The sequence below is a fragment of the Carcharhinus amblyrhynchos genome, chromosome 7, assembly GCF_965287045.1.
Source record: "Carcharhinus amblyrhynchos chromosome 7, sCarAmb.v2.hapA, whole genome shotgun sequence".
Lineage (NCBI taxonomy): Eukaryota > Metazoa > Chordata > Chondrichthyes > Carcharhiniformes > Carcharhinidae > Carcharhinus > Carcharhinus amblyrhynchos.
Window position 1 is genome coordinate 21,401,960 of NC_137330.1, and position 20,551 is coordinate 21,422,510.

A 20,551-nucleotide genomic window follows, 5' to 3' on the forward strand; every position below is an offset into this window, starting at 1 on the left:
GCTTTCTATGGTGCATCTGCAAAGGTTGGTGAGAGTCATAGCTGACATGCCAAATCTCCTTAGTCTTCTGAGAAAGTAGAGGCGTTCGTCAGCTTTATAGTGTCAGTATGGGGGTACCAGGACAGGTTGTTGGTGATCTGGGCACCTAAAAACTTGAAGGTCTTGACCCTTTCTACTTCGTCCCAATTGATGTAGGCAGGGGCATCTTCTGCTTTACACTTCCTGAAGTCAATGACCATCTCCTTCTTTTGTTGACATTGAGGGAGAGATTATTGTTGCCGCACCATCAGATTCAGAGTTCATCAGATTCTCTATCTCATTCCTGTACTCTGTCTCGTCTGTTTGAGACCCATTACGGTGGTGTCGTCAGCAAACTTGAAAATCGAATTGGAGGGGAAGTTGGCCGCACATTTTGTCAAATTTCCAATCTCCAATCAAATGCAGTTTTGTTTGGGATGCGCATCCAAACCCCTGTTTAAAGCAGTGGTGTAGCAGACTCCTCAAATGGGCAAGTGGTTAGCACTGCTGCTTCACAGCTCCAGGGACCTTGGTTCGATTCCCGGCTTGGGTCACTGTCTGTGCGGAGTCTGCACTTTCTCCTCATGTCTGTGTGGGTTTCCTCCGGGTGCTCCTGTTTCCTCCCACAGTCTAAAGATGTGCGGGTTAGGTTGATTGGCCATGCTATATTGACCCTTAGTGTCCTGAGATGCGTGGGTTAGAGGGTAAACATGTAGCGATATGGGGGTAGGGCCTGGGTGCGATTGTGGTTGGTGCAGACTCGATGGGCTGAATGGCCTCTTTCTGTACTGTAGGATTTCTATGAGGACATTTCTATTTCATTTCTATTCGATGTTCTCCATTAATTTTACTTTTTGCTCATCTCCTATGGCCAATTTTCCAACTGAGGTTGGCCTGAACAACACCATGGCTAATAGTTCACAAATTCACCACTTGACTGTACCAAAAGATGGAACAAGTAGATAATTTACCTCAACACCAACCAGAAAGTGTGGGTCAAGTTGTAAATTGATATTCTAGTATTCAAATGAAGTATTCCACAAACACCACCCTGACTTTTGAACTTGGTATGAGGATAGGACAAATTTTCCAATTAGGTGGCTTTAGAATTCTGTTAGTATTTTTGAAGCTTGTTTCTGTGGGAAAATGTGGGTCAGTTTTTCTCTATTATAGAATCAGAGAATCCCTACAGCGCAGGAGGAGGTCTGACCATAAGATAGAGATTTCATAGCACTCTTCCAGGCTGGTTACATAGCCTCTTGAGCTGCGAATCAAGTCGAACCAAGAACCACCCATGAGTAACTCTTAGCTTCCATTTCTTTCTGCCCCTCTCTTAAATGCTACAACAGTCTAAAGATGACACACAGCTCCACACCGAGGAAGAAAACAGTTGTGGTTTTTGAAAACATTCATCATTACCAGAGATCCTGAGGTTAGCATCCTTGGGTTCAACCACCATCAGCTGTGTCATTGATAACTTCCCCCCCATCGTACTCCATTTAGAACAGAGCAGAACTGATTTTTCTACAGTGTTTGTCTTTCAGCAATATTCCTTAGAGAATTTAGTACAAAGGCCAGCCTACTCCAACACTGAAACAGCATCTTGTACTGGCATATAAAATTTATGCCACATAACTGTCTGTTGATGACCATGTCAAGCAAGAGAAATTCTGACCACTTCTTCATTATCTTTACTGCATAATTATCTTTGGGTGTGATTGCTATTGACTCCATCAGTCATACCAATTGCATGGCTATAACAGCAAGACACAGCTTGGATATTCTGTGGACCTTGATCATCTCTTGACCTGACAGAGCTTCTCCACCATTTACAGGGATGAAGTGAGAAGTGAATTAGGATATTGGCTGGATAGCTAGAGTTGCAACTAAGTTATCCGTCATCCAGGACAGAATGGATTGCTTGACTGATGCTGCTGCTACTTCAGTCAATATTAAGTCATGGAATCCTTACAGTGCAGAAGGAGGCCATTTGGCCCATTGAGTCTGCACCAACCACATTCCCACCCAGGCCCTATCCCCATAACTCCATGCATTTACCCTAGCTAGTCCCTCTGACACTAAGGGGCAATTTAGCATGACCAATTCACCTAACCCACACATCTTTGGACCACGGGAGGACACCGGAGCAGCCAAAGTAAACCCACACTGACACTTGGAGAATGTGAAAACTCCACACAGACAGTGACCCAAGCCGTGAATTGAACCTGGCTTCCTGGTGCTGTGAGGCAGCAGTGCTAACCACTGTGTTGCCCCTTATCTGTCCTTTCATAGCCAACAACTTTAATGCACTGAGGGTATCTGCACAATGCACTGTAACAACTCTCCAAGCATAATTTTACACTATCTCACAGCCTCATGAAAAGAGTAAACTGGAGCATAGCAATTCTAATCAATGGGTTCAAGAACTCTTGGAAGTGAGAAACCTGATGAATTTATAATTGTTCTCTGAACTGATTTCAGTCCATGGTGTATATATATATTTTTAAATCAAATAATATGTGCCCTGCTTTAGTTATACATGATGGGTCATTTAGCTTTGGGTAGCGACCTCTGCCAGTCATCTGACTGCCTGTAACATCCTTAAAATGTGATGTTAAGAATTTTGATCTCCCCATTAAAAATGTGGCAGTAACTTGTACTTATCTCATCCTATGCTTTTAATGTAACTAAATATCCCATGGGGTTTCATAGGACAGAACCAAACTCGTAAGGTGGGCGTCAGCATGAGTGCCCAGAGGTTTAATCAAAAAAACCTGGGAGTCAGTAACACTGACTCCCAGGTATCAGCTCTGAACAGTGTCCACCAGAATCCATGGTGGAAAGAGATATTAGCCTAAAACATAGCAATCCATTTGCAACTGCTCCAAAATCTACCAGAAAAAAAACAATGACCTGAAAACACAAAAACCTTACTTCTTAAAATCCACTATTTAAAACAGTTACAGGCTTTCATAGTCACTAGCTATGTGGTTATTCTATCAATCATATTTAAATGGATAGGTTAGAATTTAAGCTGCTATTATCTTCCTAATTCCTCTCACATGGGATGTTTCAATAATCAATTCCAAGGTGAATAATGCTGTGCTTTAATTGGAGTACTAGTAGATGGCTGCAGTGATAGTTCCCTTTCATAGATTCAATTTGGACACAATCCTAACTTCCTTAATAAAGTCAACAATAAATGAAGCCAAACTGCGTCATTAATTGACAAACAGATCCAATTTGTATAGTGTAAGACCCACATCATGTTTCTTTTTGGAAAAAGAACGTTTTGGTTGAAAGCAACTACAATTCTTCTTATAAAAGTATTTACAAAGCCTCATGACGAAAATCTATAGGTTGAATTTATTTCTCAAATTCAACATTAGATGTAGCTATTGGGAGATACACTAGGCTATATTTTAATGCATTATAAATATCTCACATCAAGGATGAATTTATCTGCAGTACCTCACCAGTATTAGTTATCTGGAATATTATAAGCCAGCACAGGGAGATCAATGGCATTTATAGTCAACAGCTGCACTCTCAGGGCTGGCTGCAGAAAGATCTGCATCACAGTCAATGTTACCTAGAGTTGTGCCTCCACAGTATTTGATATTGAAATATGTCATTGCTGTTTGAAGTAGATTCTGGTTAACACTTACCGCTGACTTCATTGTGGGGCACTCTTGGTCACGCTTCTTACAAATTATAGGATCCTATAAGGTGACAAACAAACATAATGTTCAAAGTGAGGAATGACTATGCCTGGAATTTCCAACGGACCAGTTGTTATTACCCTGTGGAATGTTTCATTGTATTAAATTTCACAAGAACTGCCAGAGATCATACTTCAGAGAGGAGAGGTGGGAGCTGAGCCAGGGAAAAGATTCGGGCTTCCAAACTGTCCAGCTAAATAACAAGATCTTTGATGGAACCATTGCATTTCTTCTGAAAACAACTAAGCAACACTGCTACTGAAAATAGTGCATCTGCAAACCCTCCCACACACAGCGAAATGCATAATCACACTCAAATATCTTTGAGGAACATGCATTAAAAAAAAAATCTATTTTCCTGATGTTGTCAAAATTGTATCTGTTATAATAACAGTACACACCATGTGTCACACATATTTAGTCTAACAATTTGCATATAAAATATTCATTATCTTACTTTGCTGGCAACACTCTGACCTCAGCATCTATCACTGCTAAGGTGACTATGTTTAATTTAGCCAGTGGTTACCATTAGCCAGGTTTTTTTTTCCTTCTTGCAAACTACAATCAAGCTTCATTGTTCCTTAATTGTTATTCTTCCATTGCTCTTTCCAAGCAATGCCACTCAAGACAACTCATCCTGCTTCAGAGAGCTAAAGTGCTTGTTGCTCAAAGATCACCACTGTCATTCAATGATCCTGAACTCAGAGACATAACGTAGTCTAAGACATTAGTTCAGATCTTGCTGGAGAAGCATATCTTGTCATGTCATAAGTTGGATTTTTTCCCCCTCATCATTCATCTAAGAAACATTTTAGGTTGGAAACTGCTGGCAGTGAAAACTCAACATGGCATCTGGGACTTGAGTGAACAATGGAATCAACAGTATGGCTTGGATTTTTGTCACAATTTGCCTCTCTATCGTAGCGAAAATGACAAAAACATCAGAAGACATGCCCCCGAACACGGGACTTATCTTTTCCGCTTATGTGCACAAAGGCAGCTGGCCATTTAAATCATCAGTTGCCCACACACAGTTGGATTTTGGTCGGTCAGGTGTATGAAACCCAAAGTGTGCAGAGTAGACTCAGTAAGAGCAAGTCTGAACTTAGCGCATTTCTTTGGACAGCTAGGATATCGTTTTGGTGGAGGTATTGGGACATCTTTGCTGGAGATAAGGTGCCCTTTGCAATTTGTAAAATTAAGTATAATTGTGCACAAAAAGTGTATAAACTTACTTACTGTTAATTTAGCCAGCAGCTTCCCTCTCCTCCCCCCAGAGATTCAAGCTGCCATTTTTTAAAGTCGGGTTCACAGAGCCGGAAATGCTCCCTACTCAGACAGAAATGCACGCCTATATCTCTAAACGTTGTGACTGAAGGATAGAGGAAGAAACAGGAGTGCAGAAAAGAAAATAGAGCAAATTAAGGTCAAATTAGATACAGAAAGAGAAAATGAGGCAATGAAGACAGTATAAGGAAGAGACAGAAAAGAAAGTAACAGAAAGAAAATGAAAAAATTAAATTTTAAAATCTTCCAAGAGTCATTCAGGGTTAGTCCCTTTCTTGACCACAGAAGTTGCTGAAACAATAATCCAATTTAAAGGGTTCTTAAGTCATGAAATACCAGCACTAACTTTGTGATGTGTTCGCCACAATTTAGCCACGCAGATGATGAAACTTGTTGAAATTCAGAGGGATTTATGGTGAGCTTCATTTGTGCAGGTGTCAAGAAGTTGGGATGAAATGAAAATGAAGGAATCTGATAAAAGGGAATTGGTTAAGGATTGAGGGTTTTTCCATATGCGGATTAGCTTGCAACAGTGTGAACAGATATTTACCTGTAACTCTTTCTCATCACACGTTGCTGGAGTTTTTACACACAAATAACGGTGGGTGCATTTAGCTCACCATTGTTTTCCCATCAAATGCTGCTTCCAAACTCAGTAGGCATTTTTGCTTGCCCTCGCTATCTGTCTAGGATAAGTTAGGAAGTACCGTTTTACCTTAGTTTCCAGTGAGCGGACCTGAAAACAAGTTGGTCCCCTCGATCAAAGAATATGCATGGTGCAAGATGGAGTAAACAGAATAAAATAAGAGAATGGGAGTGAGGAAAACATTCTATGAAATAATTCATTTCGCTGAGGCAGTTGCTTGCCTTGAGTGACAAAAAGAGTTCTTATTTTACATGAAATAAGGGACATTTATACCTTCATGTCCATACAGTGTTATGTCTTTCCTTATCAAATTGCTACTTGGATGCTCAATCAATCTGCAAGAGAACAATGCAGTTAGTCTGATTGGTAATCAAGCAGGTATGGAGGCCCTGAGGAAACATTTAAGTCATATTTTCTTATCTTGGTCCAGCAATTTAGTTTAAAGGAATTTTCCAGATCTATCCTTTCTATGATGTTTATAGAATCCCTACATAAGGGATCCCTGCATAAGGAGGCCATTCATCCTACCGAGTCCACACCGACCACAATCCCACCCAGGCTCTATTCCGTGACCCCATATATTTACCTTGCTAATCCCCCTGACATTAGGATCAATTTAGCACGGCCAATCAACCTAATCTGCACAACTTTGGACTGTGGGAGGAAACCAGAGCACCCGGAGGAAATCCATGCAAACACAAGGAGAATATGCCAACTCCACACAGACAGTGACCCGAGGCTGGAATTGAACCTGACGCACTGGTGTTGTGAAGCAGCAGTGTAAACCACTGTGCCAATGTGTCGCCCAGCACTTATACGCTCATTATAAAATACCTTTCAGTTGCATCACCTGGAGAGGCATTAAAAAGGTTTCATATATTTTCTGATATCATAAACCTTGCAAAAGAGGCCAATCTCAGAACTTTTTGAATTGCCTCCAGTGCTTGAATCTCTTTGTCTCTTGCGTCTCAATAACATGTGGTAGACATCTTTCTCAAACTATGCTTGTACCAGAGAACATTATATACAGTTTCAACATGACTTACTCTATCTCATCCTCTTTGTTTCCAAGTGAAAATTTAGTAATACATTCCAATAAAGGCAGCGAGTTTCCAATGGATAATATGTTCTTTCCCAGGAGAATCATCCAGAGATTTACAATAGCTGCTAGTCTAGAGAAACTTCCCATAGTGACTGGTTCCTATTGATAGCAAGTTCTGCTTATTTGTATCACTTCCCTACTGAATATAACTAGATGAATAACTCAAAAGGCCAAAGCAAGTTAGACATGGCTATTACTCAGTATTTTAACATCAGAACAGATTCGATCCAGAGCATCAATCAATGACACAGGTGACCAGCCAAATGTACAACCAACTGGTCACATCCCACAAATAAATTGAATGATTATGTTTTACTAGTGATACCATGTCTTGCAGCAAATTCAAAATGGTTTTTATTGTGAAATTATCATTTTGCATTTATTTCATCTGCTTATTCAACAATGCATTTGAATTGAGATTATTCTACAATTAACCTTTTCTTTCTCAAGACATGCAGTGATTCAAGTCCTTTAAGCCTGTCTTCAACTCACCTGACGAAGGGACAGAGCCCCGAAAGCTAGCGGCATTTGCTACCAAATAAACCTGTTGGACTTTAACCTGGTGTTGTGAGGCTTCTTACTGTGTTTACCCCAGTCCAACGCTGGCATCTCCACATCAAATTTGCTGACAGAATTAGATACTGCCCTTTCCAACTTAATCTGAGCTGAGTCTAGTGAAGATGTTCAGCATTCTTTAAGTAGGCGGTTGAATGCACTCAATCGCAGTTTAAAATTAAAACATACCTAAATTTTGTTGAAAAGGTGGTGGTGTGTGAATGAAGCACACCATTATTAAGATGTAAATCAGCCATCAACTTGTTGCAACGTTCAAAGGGACTTAGGTGGACTTATACCAGGCAAATTAGGCACAGCAAGCGATTAGGAAGGCATATGTTGTTGCCTTTTATTACAAAGGGACTGGAGCACAAACATAAATAAACCTTGTTAAAATTGTACAGGACTTTGGTGAGACCACACCGAGAGTACTGTGTGCAGTATGGTCTCTATGTTTAACAGAGGTTATACTTGTATTAAATGTGGTTCAATGAAGATTCACCAGATTGGTACCCAGGATGAGAGGTTTGATCTATAATGAGAGCTGAGTAAATGAGAGCACACTCTCTGGAGTTTAGAACAGTGGGAGGTGATCTCATTAAAAGATTGTAAGGTCTGAAGCGGTTTGACAAGGTAGATATCATAAAATAATGGTTCGCCTGGCAAGAAATCTAGAACATGGAGAGAATAGTTTCAGGATAAAGATGTGTAGAATAGATGGATTAGCCATGGTGAATGTGTTACAGGGATAGGGCAGGGAGAGGGCCTGGGTAAGATGCTCTGTCAGAGAGCTGGTGCAGACTCGATGGGTTGAATAGCCTCTTTTGCACTGTAAGGATTCTATAATTTCTATGATAAGGAGTCGATCATTTTGAGATTGAGCTGAGGAGAAATTTCTTCACTCAAAGGGTTGTGAATGTTAGGAATTCTCCATCCCTGAGGAAATTGTAGAGGCTCCATCAATGAATATATTTAAAGGCTGGGATAGACAGATGTTTGTTGCCTCTGGGCGACACGGTGACACAGTGATTAGCACTGCTGACTCACAGCACCAGGGTCTCAGGTTCGAATCTTGGCTTGGGTCACTGTCTGTGTGGGGTTTGCACATTCTCCCCTTGTCTGCATGAGTTTACTCCAGGTGTTCCAGTTTCTGCCCACAGTCCAAAGATGTATGGGTTAGGTGGATTGGCCATGCTAAATTGCCCCTTAGTGTCGGGGGGGGCTACCTAGAGTAAATGCTTGGGATTATGGGGATAGAGCCTGAGTGGGATTGTGGTTAGTGCAGACTTGATGGGCCGAATGGCCTCCTTCTGCATGACAGGATTCTATGATTTTACGACTCTAAGCAATATGGAGAGCAAATGAGAAAACGGAGTTGAAGCTGAAGATTAACCATGATTGCATTGAATAGTGCTGCAAGTTCCAACAGGCAGGTTCCATCTCGTCTATTCTTGCTCCTGTTTCTTACGTTGTTGTTCTAGGCTAGCTTTAAGTGGCGCTAGCTTTGCACAAACTCAACAGTGTGATTAGTGCTAGGCTGCACGTCGTTACCACGTAAATCAGCAGGCAATATAAAGTTTGCATCCTACACAAATCGAACGAAACAGGGTCACTTAATCACGCATCATCATCTAATGGATCATTCCAATTTTACCCCCTTGTATTTTCAAAGAAAAATTCTGCAAATACTTTTGTTCTTTAGTGATAAAAATTTTGGAGATTGGGACAAAATGTCAAGTGTCATCCAATCAAGTGTTGAAGAGGTGGCTCACTTTCCAATTGGCGGCTCACTTTCCAATTGGCATGGGAAGATAGTGTGTGTGCATATGTCAGGAAGTCATAGGCAGGAGCCAAACAGCAGGACAATTGGCAACAAAAGGTCACATGATGACACCTCCAGGAATCTCTCCAGCTGGAATTGGAATCCTATTTGTGACCCTGCAATTTGTGCCAATGGATTAACATGGGGGGGGAAGCTGTCCTTGAATGCAGTGGAATTCTAACTAAATCAACAACTATCAAGTCTCATTTGCTTGCACCACATTACGTGTAGTGGAGACAATGTTGGAATAATTAGATGAATGGTCTTTATTTAATCTTCAAATGATTTTTTAAAGTGCATCACAAGATCTTGGGAGATGTGGTGCGTAAGGCAGTGTTGTGCAGCAAATGGCAGAGCTTCAGTTTAAACGGCAGTTATGGAATGTGTGGAAAAGAAAGTGAGTGGATGGGAGACAGAAGCACTGGAGAGTTGGCATGGTCAAACAAAATGACTGTGGATACTGACTTTCTTTGTTTTGATTTTAAGTGGTATAAAGTGGTGGACCAGAGATTTAATTGTCTATTGCCCAATTTTTGAAAGTTAAATACATGAATAAGCCACCACTACGTTGGGCAGCAAAGTGCATACCAACTTGAAGCTCACCATATTGGATCAGACTCTTCCATTCATGTCCAGAGTACATGCCAGAACCATTTAAAGCAATGAATAATTTATGCAAATAATGTTCCCACATCTGTTGATTTTGTAACATTGTGGTATTTGACATCATCTGCTAAACTCATTTGGGAAAGACCCTTTGTTAATGCTCTTAAAAAGAATAATGCAAAACTTACTGATTTAGTTCTGGAGTGATAGAGCCAGTAAGGTCCTTTGGCCCCTCGAGTCTGCACTGACAGTCACCACCAATAAAGTCACTCTAATCCCATTTTCCAGAACTGGTCCCATAGCATTGAATGTTATATTTCAAGTGCTTATCCCAATACTCCAAATCCTAAATTCTGCTTGCTGGACCTCATCCCTTTCTCTACCTATACTGTTGGTAACAATATATACTATGATTTAGCTGTTTGCCCTCCCCCTTCAGAATGCACTGCAGCCATTCAGTGACGTCCCTGAACCTGGTACCAGAGAGGTAACCTATCATCCTGGAATTATTTTTTGCAGCTACAGAAATACCTGTCTGTTCCCATTATGATTGAATTCCCTACCATGATAGCTCTGCCATTCTTCCTCCTCCCCTCTTCTGCATCAGACTCACCCACGGTGCCATGAAGTTGGTTGCCACTGCTTTCCCCTGCACAATCATCTCCCCCAACAGTATCCAACACGATATATCGATTAGAAATGGGAGCGGCCACAGGGGACTCCTGCACAACCTGCTTTCCTCTACTCTGCCTCGTGGTCACCCATGCCCTGTCTGTCTGTTCAATCTTCATCTCCAGTTGACAACCTCACTGAACATGCTATCCACAACGTGCTCTGTATTCTGGGATCTCAACAATGAATCCACTCTCAGCTCCAGCTCCAAAACGCAGTTCGCCAATAGCTTGAGTTTGACACACTTCCTACGTGGTCAACAGGGACAACTGTAGCTTCCATGACACAGAAGGAACGTATCACAACTGCGAGGTCTCCTGCCACAATTAGTTGCCATAGACTCCCTTTTTTAACAAAAGATTATGCTTTTTATAAGAATGTTATCAACATACAAACAACAAAGAAAATTACAGCACAGGAACAGGCCCTTCAGCCTTCCACGCCTGAACCGACCAGACTTAACTACCCTTCCGGAGACCGTATCTCTCTATTCCCAACCCATTCATGTATTTATCAAGATGGCCTTTAAAAGTCACTACCATATCTGCTCCCACTACCTCCCCACAACAAGTTCCAGGCACCCACCACCCTCTGTGTAAAAAATCTGCCTCATACATCTCCTTTAAACCTTCCCCCTGGCATCTTAAACCTTAAACCTATGCCCCCGAGTAAATGATTCTTTGACCCTGGGAAAAAGCTTCTGACTATCCATTCTGTCTATGTCCCTCATAAGCTTTTAAACATCCATTAGGTCACCCCTCAACCAAGTTGTTCCAGTGAGAACAAACTTCTCCACTTAGCTAATGCCCTCTATACCAGACAACATCCTAATAAATCTTTTCTGTACCCTCTCCAAAGCCTCCACATCTTTCTGGTAGTGTGGCCACCAGAATTGAACACTATATTCCAAGTGCGGCCTAACTAAGGTTCTATAAAGCTGCAACATGACTTGCCAATTTTTAAATTCAATGCCCTGGCTGATGAAGGCAAGCATGCCTTATGTCTTCTTGACTACCTTCTTCACCTGCATTGCCACTTTCCTGTGCACCTATAGACACACATCCTTTTGCCTATCAATACTCTAAAGGGTTTTGCCATTTACTGTATACTTCCTATCTATATTAGACCTTTCAAAATGCATTACCCCATATTTGTCCGGATTAAACTCCATCTGCCATCTCTCTGTTCAAGTCTCCAACCGATCTATACCCTGCTGTATCTTTTGATGGTTCTCATCGCTATCTGCAAATCCACCAACCTTTGTGCCATCTGCAAACTTACTAATCAAACCAATTACATTTTCCTCCAAATCATTTATATATATTATGAACAGCAAAGGTCCCAGCACTGATCCCTGAGGAACGCAGCTTGTCACAGCCCTCCATTCAGAAACTCATCCTTTCACTGCTGCCCTCTGTCTTCTTTGACTGAGCCAGTTTTGTATCCACCTTGCCAGCTCACCTCTGATCCCAAGTGATTTCACCTTCTGCACCAGTCTGTCACGAGGGACCTTGTCAAAGGCTTTACTGAAGTCCATGTAGACAACATCCACTGCCCTACTCTCATCAATCATCATTACTTCCTCAAAAAAACTCAATCAAGTTAGTGAGACACGGCTGTCCCTTCACAAAACCATGTTGCCTCTCGCTAATGCATCCACTTATTTCCAATTGGGAATAAATGCTGTCTCAAAGAATCACTGATGTAAGGCTCATTGGCCTGTAATTATGTGGATTATTCTTGCTACCCTTCTTAAACAAAGGAACAACATTGGCTATTCTCCAATCCTCTGGGACCTCCCCTGTAGCCAGTGAGGATACAAAAATTTCTCTCAAGGCCCCAGCAATTTCCTACCTTGCCCCTCTCAGTATTCTGGGGTCTATCCCATCAGGCCCTGGGAACCCACCTACTTTTATGTTCCTCAAGGATTCCAACACCACCAGCTTTTTGATCTCAACATGACTCAAACTATCTATACACCCTTTCCCAGACTTATCATCCACCAAGTCCTTCTCTTTTGTGAATATTGATACAAAGAAATCATTTAATACCTCACCCATTTCCTCTGGCTCCATGCATAGATTCCCTCCCATGTCCTTGACTGGGCCAACCCTCTCTCTGGTTACCCTCTTGCTCTTTATATATGTATAAAAAGCCTGGGAATTTTCCTTAATCCTGCTGACCAATACTTTTTTATGGACCCCTTTTAGCCCTCCTTGCTCAAGACTTTTTCTACTTTCCTTGTATTCCACACTTGCTTTGCGTGTTCCCAGCCTCCTAGCTTCAACAAATCCTTCCTTTTCCTCTTTGACTAGACTCACAAAATCTCTCGTTATCCAAGGTTCCCAAAACTTGCCATACTTATCCTTCATCCTTACAGGAATGTACCCCCCTTTTCCTAACTTTACTTCCCTTACCCTACTTTATTTACTTATATTACTTTATTGTAATGATCCTGAGTTCACTAATTTGTGTTGTTTCTCAGTTAAACCCTTCTTCCAAATAAGCAAAATACACCTCCCTCCCTCTCTTCACCTAACTCCCAAACTGCCACACTCTTTGCTCCTTACAACAGTTCTTACCAAAGAACATAGACCTTACAAACGAGAGACCACAACATAAACACCTTACAAACTATAAGCTGTAAAGGTGGTAAATGCTTACCCGATTGTAATTACTCACGTGCCCCATGTCACTTTTGAATCCTGATGTTATCTCAGGAGATCTAAACTCCAAATAGGACACAGATTTCTCATTGAACACCACTTCCTTTCAACAAGAACTGACTGCAAAGACACTCTTCCCAGACTGTTTACTGCAATGCTGACTGCAAGGACACTCTTCTCAGAGTGGTTCACTACAATGCTGACTGTGAGGAAATTCTTTCCCGACTGCTTCAATATGATGCTGACTGCAAGGACACTCTTCCCTAACTGCTTTGATATAATGCTGGCTGCAAGGATACTCTTCCCAGATTGTTCCACTGTGATGCTGACTGCAAGGACAGTCTTCCCAGACTGTTTCGCTGTAATGCTGACTGCAGGGACACTCTTCCCAGACCGCTTCACTACGACGCTGACTGCAAGGACACTGATCTCAGAGTGCTCCACTAAATGCTGACTGCGAGGAAACTCTTCCCAGGCTGCTTCATTACACTGCCGACTGCAAGGACACATGTTCCAAACTACTTCACCACGCTGCTGAATGCAAGGACACTCTTCCCAGACTGCCTCACTAACCTGCCAACTACAAAGCCACTCTTCCCAGACTGCTTCAATACGATGCTGACTGCAAGGACACTGTTCCCAGCCTGCGTCACTGTGATGCTGACAAGGGAAGTCTTCCCAGACTGCTTCGCTGTGCTGCTAATGGCAAGGACACTCTTCCCAGCCTGCCTCACTAAGATGCTAACAGCAAGGACATCTTCCCAGACTGCTTCAATACAATGCTGACTGCAAGGACACTCTTCCCAGCCTGCATCACTGCGATGCTGACTGCAAGGACACTCTTCCCAGATTGCTTCACTATGACACTGACTACAAGGACACTCTTCCCAGAGTGCTCCACTAAATGCTGACTGCAAGGACATCTTTCCAGATTGCTTTAATACGATGCTGACTGCAATGACACTCTTCTCAGACTGGTTCACGACAATGATGAAAGCGAGGAGACTCTTCCCAGGCTGCTTCACTATGCTGTTGATTGCAAGGACACGCTTCCCAGATTGTGTCACTACGACGCTGACAACAAGGACATGCTTCCCAGACTGCTTCACTACGATGCTGAACGCGAGGAGTCATTTTTAAAATTTACATTCAATCCAAGTTTCAATTGAATCCAATTCATGGTCCCCACGCTGACACTACAGTTAAGAAAGCCAACCAATGCCTCTACTTTCTCAGAGGTTAAGAAAATTTGGCATGTCAGCTACGACTCTCACCAACTTTTACAGGTGCACCATACAAAGCATTCTTTCTGGTTGTATAGGAACATACGAACCAAGTGCAGGAAAAGGCCATCTGACCCCATCAAGCCTGCTCCGCCATTCAATAAGATTATGGCTGATCTTTTCATGGACTCAGCTCCATTTACCTGCCCACTCACCACAGCACTTAATTCCTTTACTGTTCAAAAATGTATCTATCCTTGCCTTGAAAACATTCAATGAGGTAGCCTCAACTGCTTCACTTGGCAGGGAATTCCACAGATTCTCTGCGCTTTGTGTGAAGAAGTTCCTCCTCAACTCAGTCCTAAATCTGCTCCCCTTATTTTGCGTCCATGCCCCCTAGTTCTAGTTTCACCTGCCAGTGGAAACAACTTCCCTGCTTCTATCTTATCTATTCCCTTCATAGCCTTATATGTTTCTGTAAATCTCCCCTCATTCTTCTGAATTCCAATGAGTATCACAGCTTGGTGTGGCTCCTGCTCTGCCCAAGACCGTAAGAAACTACCAAAGGTCGTGAACATAGCCCAATCCATCGCGCAAACCAACCCCCATCCATTGAATTTGTCTACACTCGGCAAAGCAGCCAGCATAATTAAGGACCTCGTGCACCCCTAACATTCTACCTTCCACCTTTTTCCGTCGGGAAAAAGATACAAAAGTCTGAGATCACGTAGCAACCGACTCAAAAACAGCTTCTTCCCTGCTGCTGTCAGACTTTTGAATGGACTTACCTTGCATTAAGTTGATCCTTCTCTACACCCTAGTTATGACTATCATACTACGCTTTCATTTCCTTCTATATGAATGGTATGCTCTGGCCGTACAGTGTGCAACAAACAATACTTTTCACTGTATCGTAATACAATAATACATCAAATCACAAGAAAGACAAACAAGATCCAAGCTGACATGATGTATTACACCCATCTTGGGCTTGATCTGACACTTCATCTTAGCCATAATGCCAAGATGGCTTTGAAAACTGCAGCAGGCTATGCCTCGATTAAACCTCATCGGTTATTCCGATCACGGACTCGACCTAGCCTGGGAGATCAACATAACTGATCACTGACTCACGTCTGCCACCATTCCCAAACTGTTTTGTTGTCACGCTGGCTATGAGGACACCATTCCCAGACTACCTCCTGGCGACCCTGACTGTGAGAACACTCTGCCCAGTCTGCTTTCCGGTGACTGCAATGATTTGCATTTACATAATGTCTCTAATTCACAGTTGGGTGTCAAACCTACACAGAAGGAAGGTGGGTTAGTGAGTGGGCAGGTGAGGTGCCATTCCAACAGTTTGTTGTGATCTTCCAAGTATCCAAATACTAATTTATATTTTCATGTTATTTATGTACAATCAGAATTAATAGAACTAAAATTGCCGCAGCATCGTCAAACAATGCTGCCAAGCAAAGGAGAGAGAGAGAGAGAGATAAACAAAAGCTTGATCTAAGATGTCAGCAAAATGCATCTAAACAGAGCAGACAGAGTTCAGAGAGGGAAAGGTTTAGGATGGGAAATCCAGGACTTATAGACAAGACAGCTGAAGGCATGGACACCAAAAGTGGAATAATTAAAATCAAACATGCGTATGAGATCAGGATCTGAGGAGCAACAGAGGTTGCAAGTCTGGAGCTGGCTACGGAAAATCAATGAGGAATTTGAAAACAAAGATGATTAAATTAAAGTGATAATGCCTCTGCCCAAGGTCATTTCAAGCCCCACAACATATAAGAGATCGTGGAGGACATGCCCCTGTCTACATCAATGGGGATGAAGTGGAAATGATTGAAGCTTCAAGTCTCTAGGTGTCCAGATTACCAACAACCTGTCCTGGTCCCTCCACTCTGACACTATAGTTAAGAAATCCTACCAATGCCTCTAATTTCTCAGGAGGCTAAGGACATTTGGCATGTCTGCTATGACTCTCACCAACTTTTACAGATGCACCATATAAAGCATCTTTCCAGATGTATGACAGCTTGGTATAATTCTTGCTCCGATTAGGATCGCAAGAAACTGCCGCAGGAAACTACTGTGAACGAAGCTCAGTCCATCATATAAACCAGCTTCCCATCCATTGACTCTGTCTAGACTTCCCACTGCCTCAGAAAAGCAGGCGACATAATTAAGGGCCCCACGCACCCCGGACATACTCTTTTCCACCTTCTCCCCTCGGGAAAAAAGGTACAAAAGTCTGAGATAACTTACCAACCAACTCAAGAACAGCTTCTTCTCTGCTACCATCATTTGAATGGACATGGGTGTAGAGAAAGATCAAAGTTGATCTTTCTCTACACCCCAGCTATGACTGTAATACTTCATTCTGCACCCTCTCTTTCCCTATGTACGGTGTACTTTGTCTGTATAGTATGTAAGAAACAATACTTTTCACACTATACTAGTACATGTGACAATAATAAATCAAATCAAAAATGTCAAATCACCTAACCACTCTATAATGATTCATAACTGTTGTCACTATTAGATTTACCTTAGATGTAATTTTGTATACATCTCAACAATTATGTTCTGCTGTATCCATCAGTGTCAGTTCAAACAATTAGATGGTTGGTTGCAATCATCATCTAATAGAAATTAATGAAGTCAACAAAAAAAAAAGTTTGATTCTAGCCTCGAGCATCCCCAACTTTAATCACCCCACCATAGATAGCACCTAGGCAGCCGTAGGTGTGGCTATCTATAGCTGCTTGGGCTTCAAGCTCTGAAAATCCCTCCCTACATTTCTCTGCCTCTCTCTCTCTACCTTACTTTCAGCTATAAGAAACTCCATTAAATCTCCCTCTTTGAGCATGCTTTCAGTCACTACACATTTGGCCCAGTATCATATTTTCTTTTATAATGCTCCAGTGAACTGTCTTGGGACATGTTAGTTATAGAAATGTAACTTAATGTTCCTAAAACTCCTCTGTTCAAAGGAGAATGACAACATCTAATACCTCCACTTAACTGACGTCCTTAATCCTTGTCATGATTTAAGTAAATCTCTTCTGCATAAAAACAAATTACTGTGCACTCCTCCGCATTCCCACCAAGACTGGACATACTTTAAAGAGTTTGGTGTTTACAATTTGAAACAATGCTATACCAAGAGCACCCTGAAGGACCACCTGAAAAACCAGAGAGATTGTCAGGATGTCCAGTTTACACACAGAATCTTGCTATTCAGGACTGGCTTAGCAAGAAGTGCTAAATGCAGTCGACACACTGGGATCCATTAATACATGGTAACCGCACAGTGAACTAAAATGGTGAATCACTAAATGTGACAGCTGGTAAATAAACATTGTGGTCATAAAAAACAGGATTGTGATTAAGACTTTAAACTAGAAAGACAGGAAGAGGTATCTGTTCAAACTAAAACAAACCAAAAGGTTAAACAAAGGATGAAAGGAAAGATCAAGAACAAAGTAAGGAACAAGGGTAACATTAACATTCATTTAGATGTCTCACAACACCAGGTTAAAGTCCAACAGGTTTATTATTGAACAGATTTTAACTCGGTGTTGTAAGACTTCTAACTGTGCCCGCCCCAGGTTGGGTGCATTGACCCAAACAGAGTCTGGACTGTGGCAATTAGGGGAATTTTACAGTAACTTAATTGCAGTGTTAATGCAAGTCTTACTTGTGACTAACAAATAAACTTTACGCATCATGATTAACATTCAGAGAGTAGAAACAATTACTGAACCTAATTATAAAATTACTTCAAGATAAAGTAAGATAAATAAATTGCCAGTACGGCAATGTGCATGGCATCTGAATCAATGCAGAACACTAAAGCCAATAATTCAGAGAGAGACACACACAACACTGCCACAGCAACCTCTACAAGACGTGCTGGATCATTGACATGGATGCCATTCATCTCATGTGAGGCCACCATCCACCAGGTACACAGTGTACACTCTTGTGACTCGGCCAACATTGTCTACCTGATACGCTGCAGGAAAGGATGTCCCAAGGCATGGTACATTGGTGAGACCATGTAGATGCTACGACAACGAATGAATGAACACCACTTGACAATCACCAGGCAGGAATGCTCCCTTCTTGTCGGGGAACACTTCAGCAGTTATGGGCATTCAGCCTCTGATTTTCGGGTAAGCCTCCAAGGCTGCCTTCATGACACACAACACAGAATTGTCAGGCAAAAACTAAGAGCCAAGTTCTGCAAACGAGGCCTCAGCCGGGATCTTGGGTTCATGTCACACTACCTGTAACCCCCACAACATGCCTGGACTTGCAAAATCTCACTAACTTTCCTGGTTTGAGACAATTTACACCTCTTTAACCTGTGCTTAATCCTCTCTCCACTCACACTGTCTGTACCTGTAAAGACCTGATAACCTGTTAAGACTTGCATTCCAACCATTATCTTGTAAATTGAGCTTGTATCTATATTCCCCGTTTGTGAACCCAACTCTTTACTTACCTGATGAAGAAACAGTGCTCTAAAGGTTTGTGCTACCAAATAAATCTGTTGGACTTTAACCTGGTGTTGTGAGACATCTCAGAGAGTGGTGCTAGATGTAGTAGGGCTAACAGAAACTTTGCTACTTAAAAAATAAAAGGAAAGCTAAATATTTCAGGTTATAACATGATTCGAAAAGATAGGGAAGGGGGAGAAAGGATGTGATAACTCACCTAACTAGAGATAATACAACAGCAATAGCAAAAAAGGACATAACCACCTTAGCTAAGAAATTGATTATGCTAGTATATTCAACAGACATCCTAATTTAATAATGGAAAGGAAAGAAGAAATAAGTAAGCAAATTTATGAAATGGTTAGAAAATATTGAATAATTGCCCTGGGAGATTTCAACGACCCAACCTCTAACCTCTGTCAAGAGGAGGTGGGAAAGCAGAACAGAGTTTTTATTAACGTGCATGGGACTTCTTTCTTACTGTTACAATATTAGGGGAAAAACATGGAGTTGTTCAAAAATATTGGACTTTAATATTGCCTGAGTCGTATATTTTTTTAAATGGACACTAAGGGCTCTATTTACCATTTTGATTCAAAGTGCTGGGCGGACTTGAAATTGGGAGTGTTTCAGATCCGACTTTTAGACCCGTTCTCAGGCGCCTCTACACCCATTCAGCCTGAATAAATTTCAATGATTCTGAATTGCGCTGCACAAGCCTATGGGTGAGGCTTAACATGTCCAAAATCCTGCAGCTCCGGTTGGCACCTCCAACTGCATGTGCGCAGACAAAAAAAAAGATAGAATGCCGCTCCCCTGACACATTGCTCCTGGGTCGGATAATGGTCCCCCTGGCCCCCAAATACAATTCCCTGTCCCCCCAACACTACTGACCCCTTCACCTCCCAGCCCCTTCCTGCCCACCGATTTCAGGCAGAGTGGCAGCGGACCCCCCTTTCCCCCCACCCCCACTGATCTCAAACAGAAAGCTGTCGGATGCTAGGAACCTACCTCCTCACTAAATGGCGCACCTGAATTGGACTTTTATGGAGCATGTCTGTTTCAGCCGATTCTGGATGGGCGGTAAAGGGAGAAGTGCTGGCAAAGTTGGGAATGCATTTAAATGGCCTTCTCACCCATTTCAGGTGCGGTGCCAATCGCGGCCATTTTCGGGCCTTGGCAAAGGGGGAACTGGCGCAGATTGCGCTACTCGCCTCATGCCCAATTTTACCGAGTTTCCGCACCCGAAAAATGTGATGGTAAAATTGGACCAGAGGACGGATGTTGAATGCCCCATTAGCCACTGCCAGGATGGCTGCAGGTAGTTTCTACAGAACTATGGGAAACCTTTCCTCTGCTTCCAGTCAATTCAACAAACTTGTAAAAAAAAACATTCTAAGGCTGATTGCCATAGCTGGAAGACAAAGGAACATAATCACTATCTGATCTCAAGATCCCAGTCCATAATAGACTAGACAAACAAAGACATGAATACACATTTGAGGATTAAAAACCTGGGTGCTTGCCTGCCTACCAGGGTTTCTTCTGTGACCCTCTCGCTGTTTGCCTGTGCATTGGTCTGAGAGTATGCTGGGGATCAGCAGCTGGAAATTACTACACATAAAGTTAATGCCAGTGATCAAGGCGGGGCCTGCACAGGATTGCTGCTGGCAAAAGAATGGAAATCTCCAGCAAACACAGAACACCAAAGCCAA

General features: G+C 42.2%; 1 protein-coding gene across 1 annotated transcript in view; it reads right to left on the minus strand.

The window, feature by feature from the left end:
- The window catches only part of lrrc1 (leucine rich repeat containing 1), a 402,129-nt gene that overhangs the window by 106,062 nt on the left and 275,516 nt on the right, over positions 1 to 20,551 (minus strand). Inside the window, exon 22 of the mRNA XM_080192020.1 lies at positions 3,687 to 3,740. Within this exon, the coding sequence (XP_080048146.1) occupies positions 3,687 to 3,740 (54 nt within the window). The remainder of the gene's footprint in view (positions 1 to 3,686; positions 3,741 to 20,551) is intronic.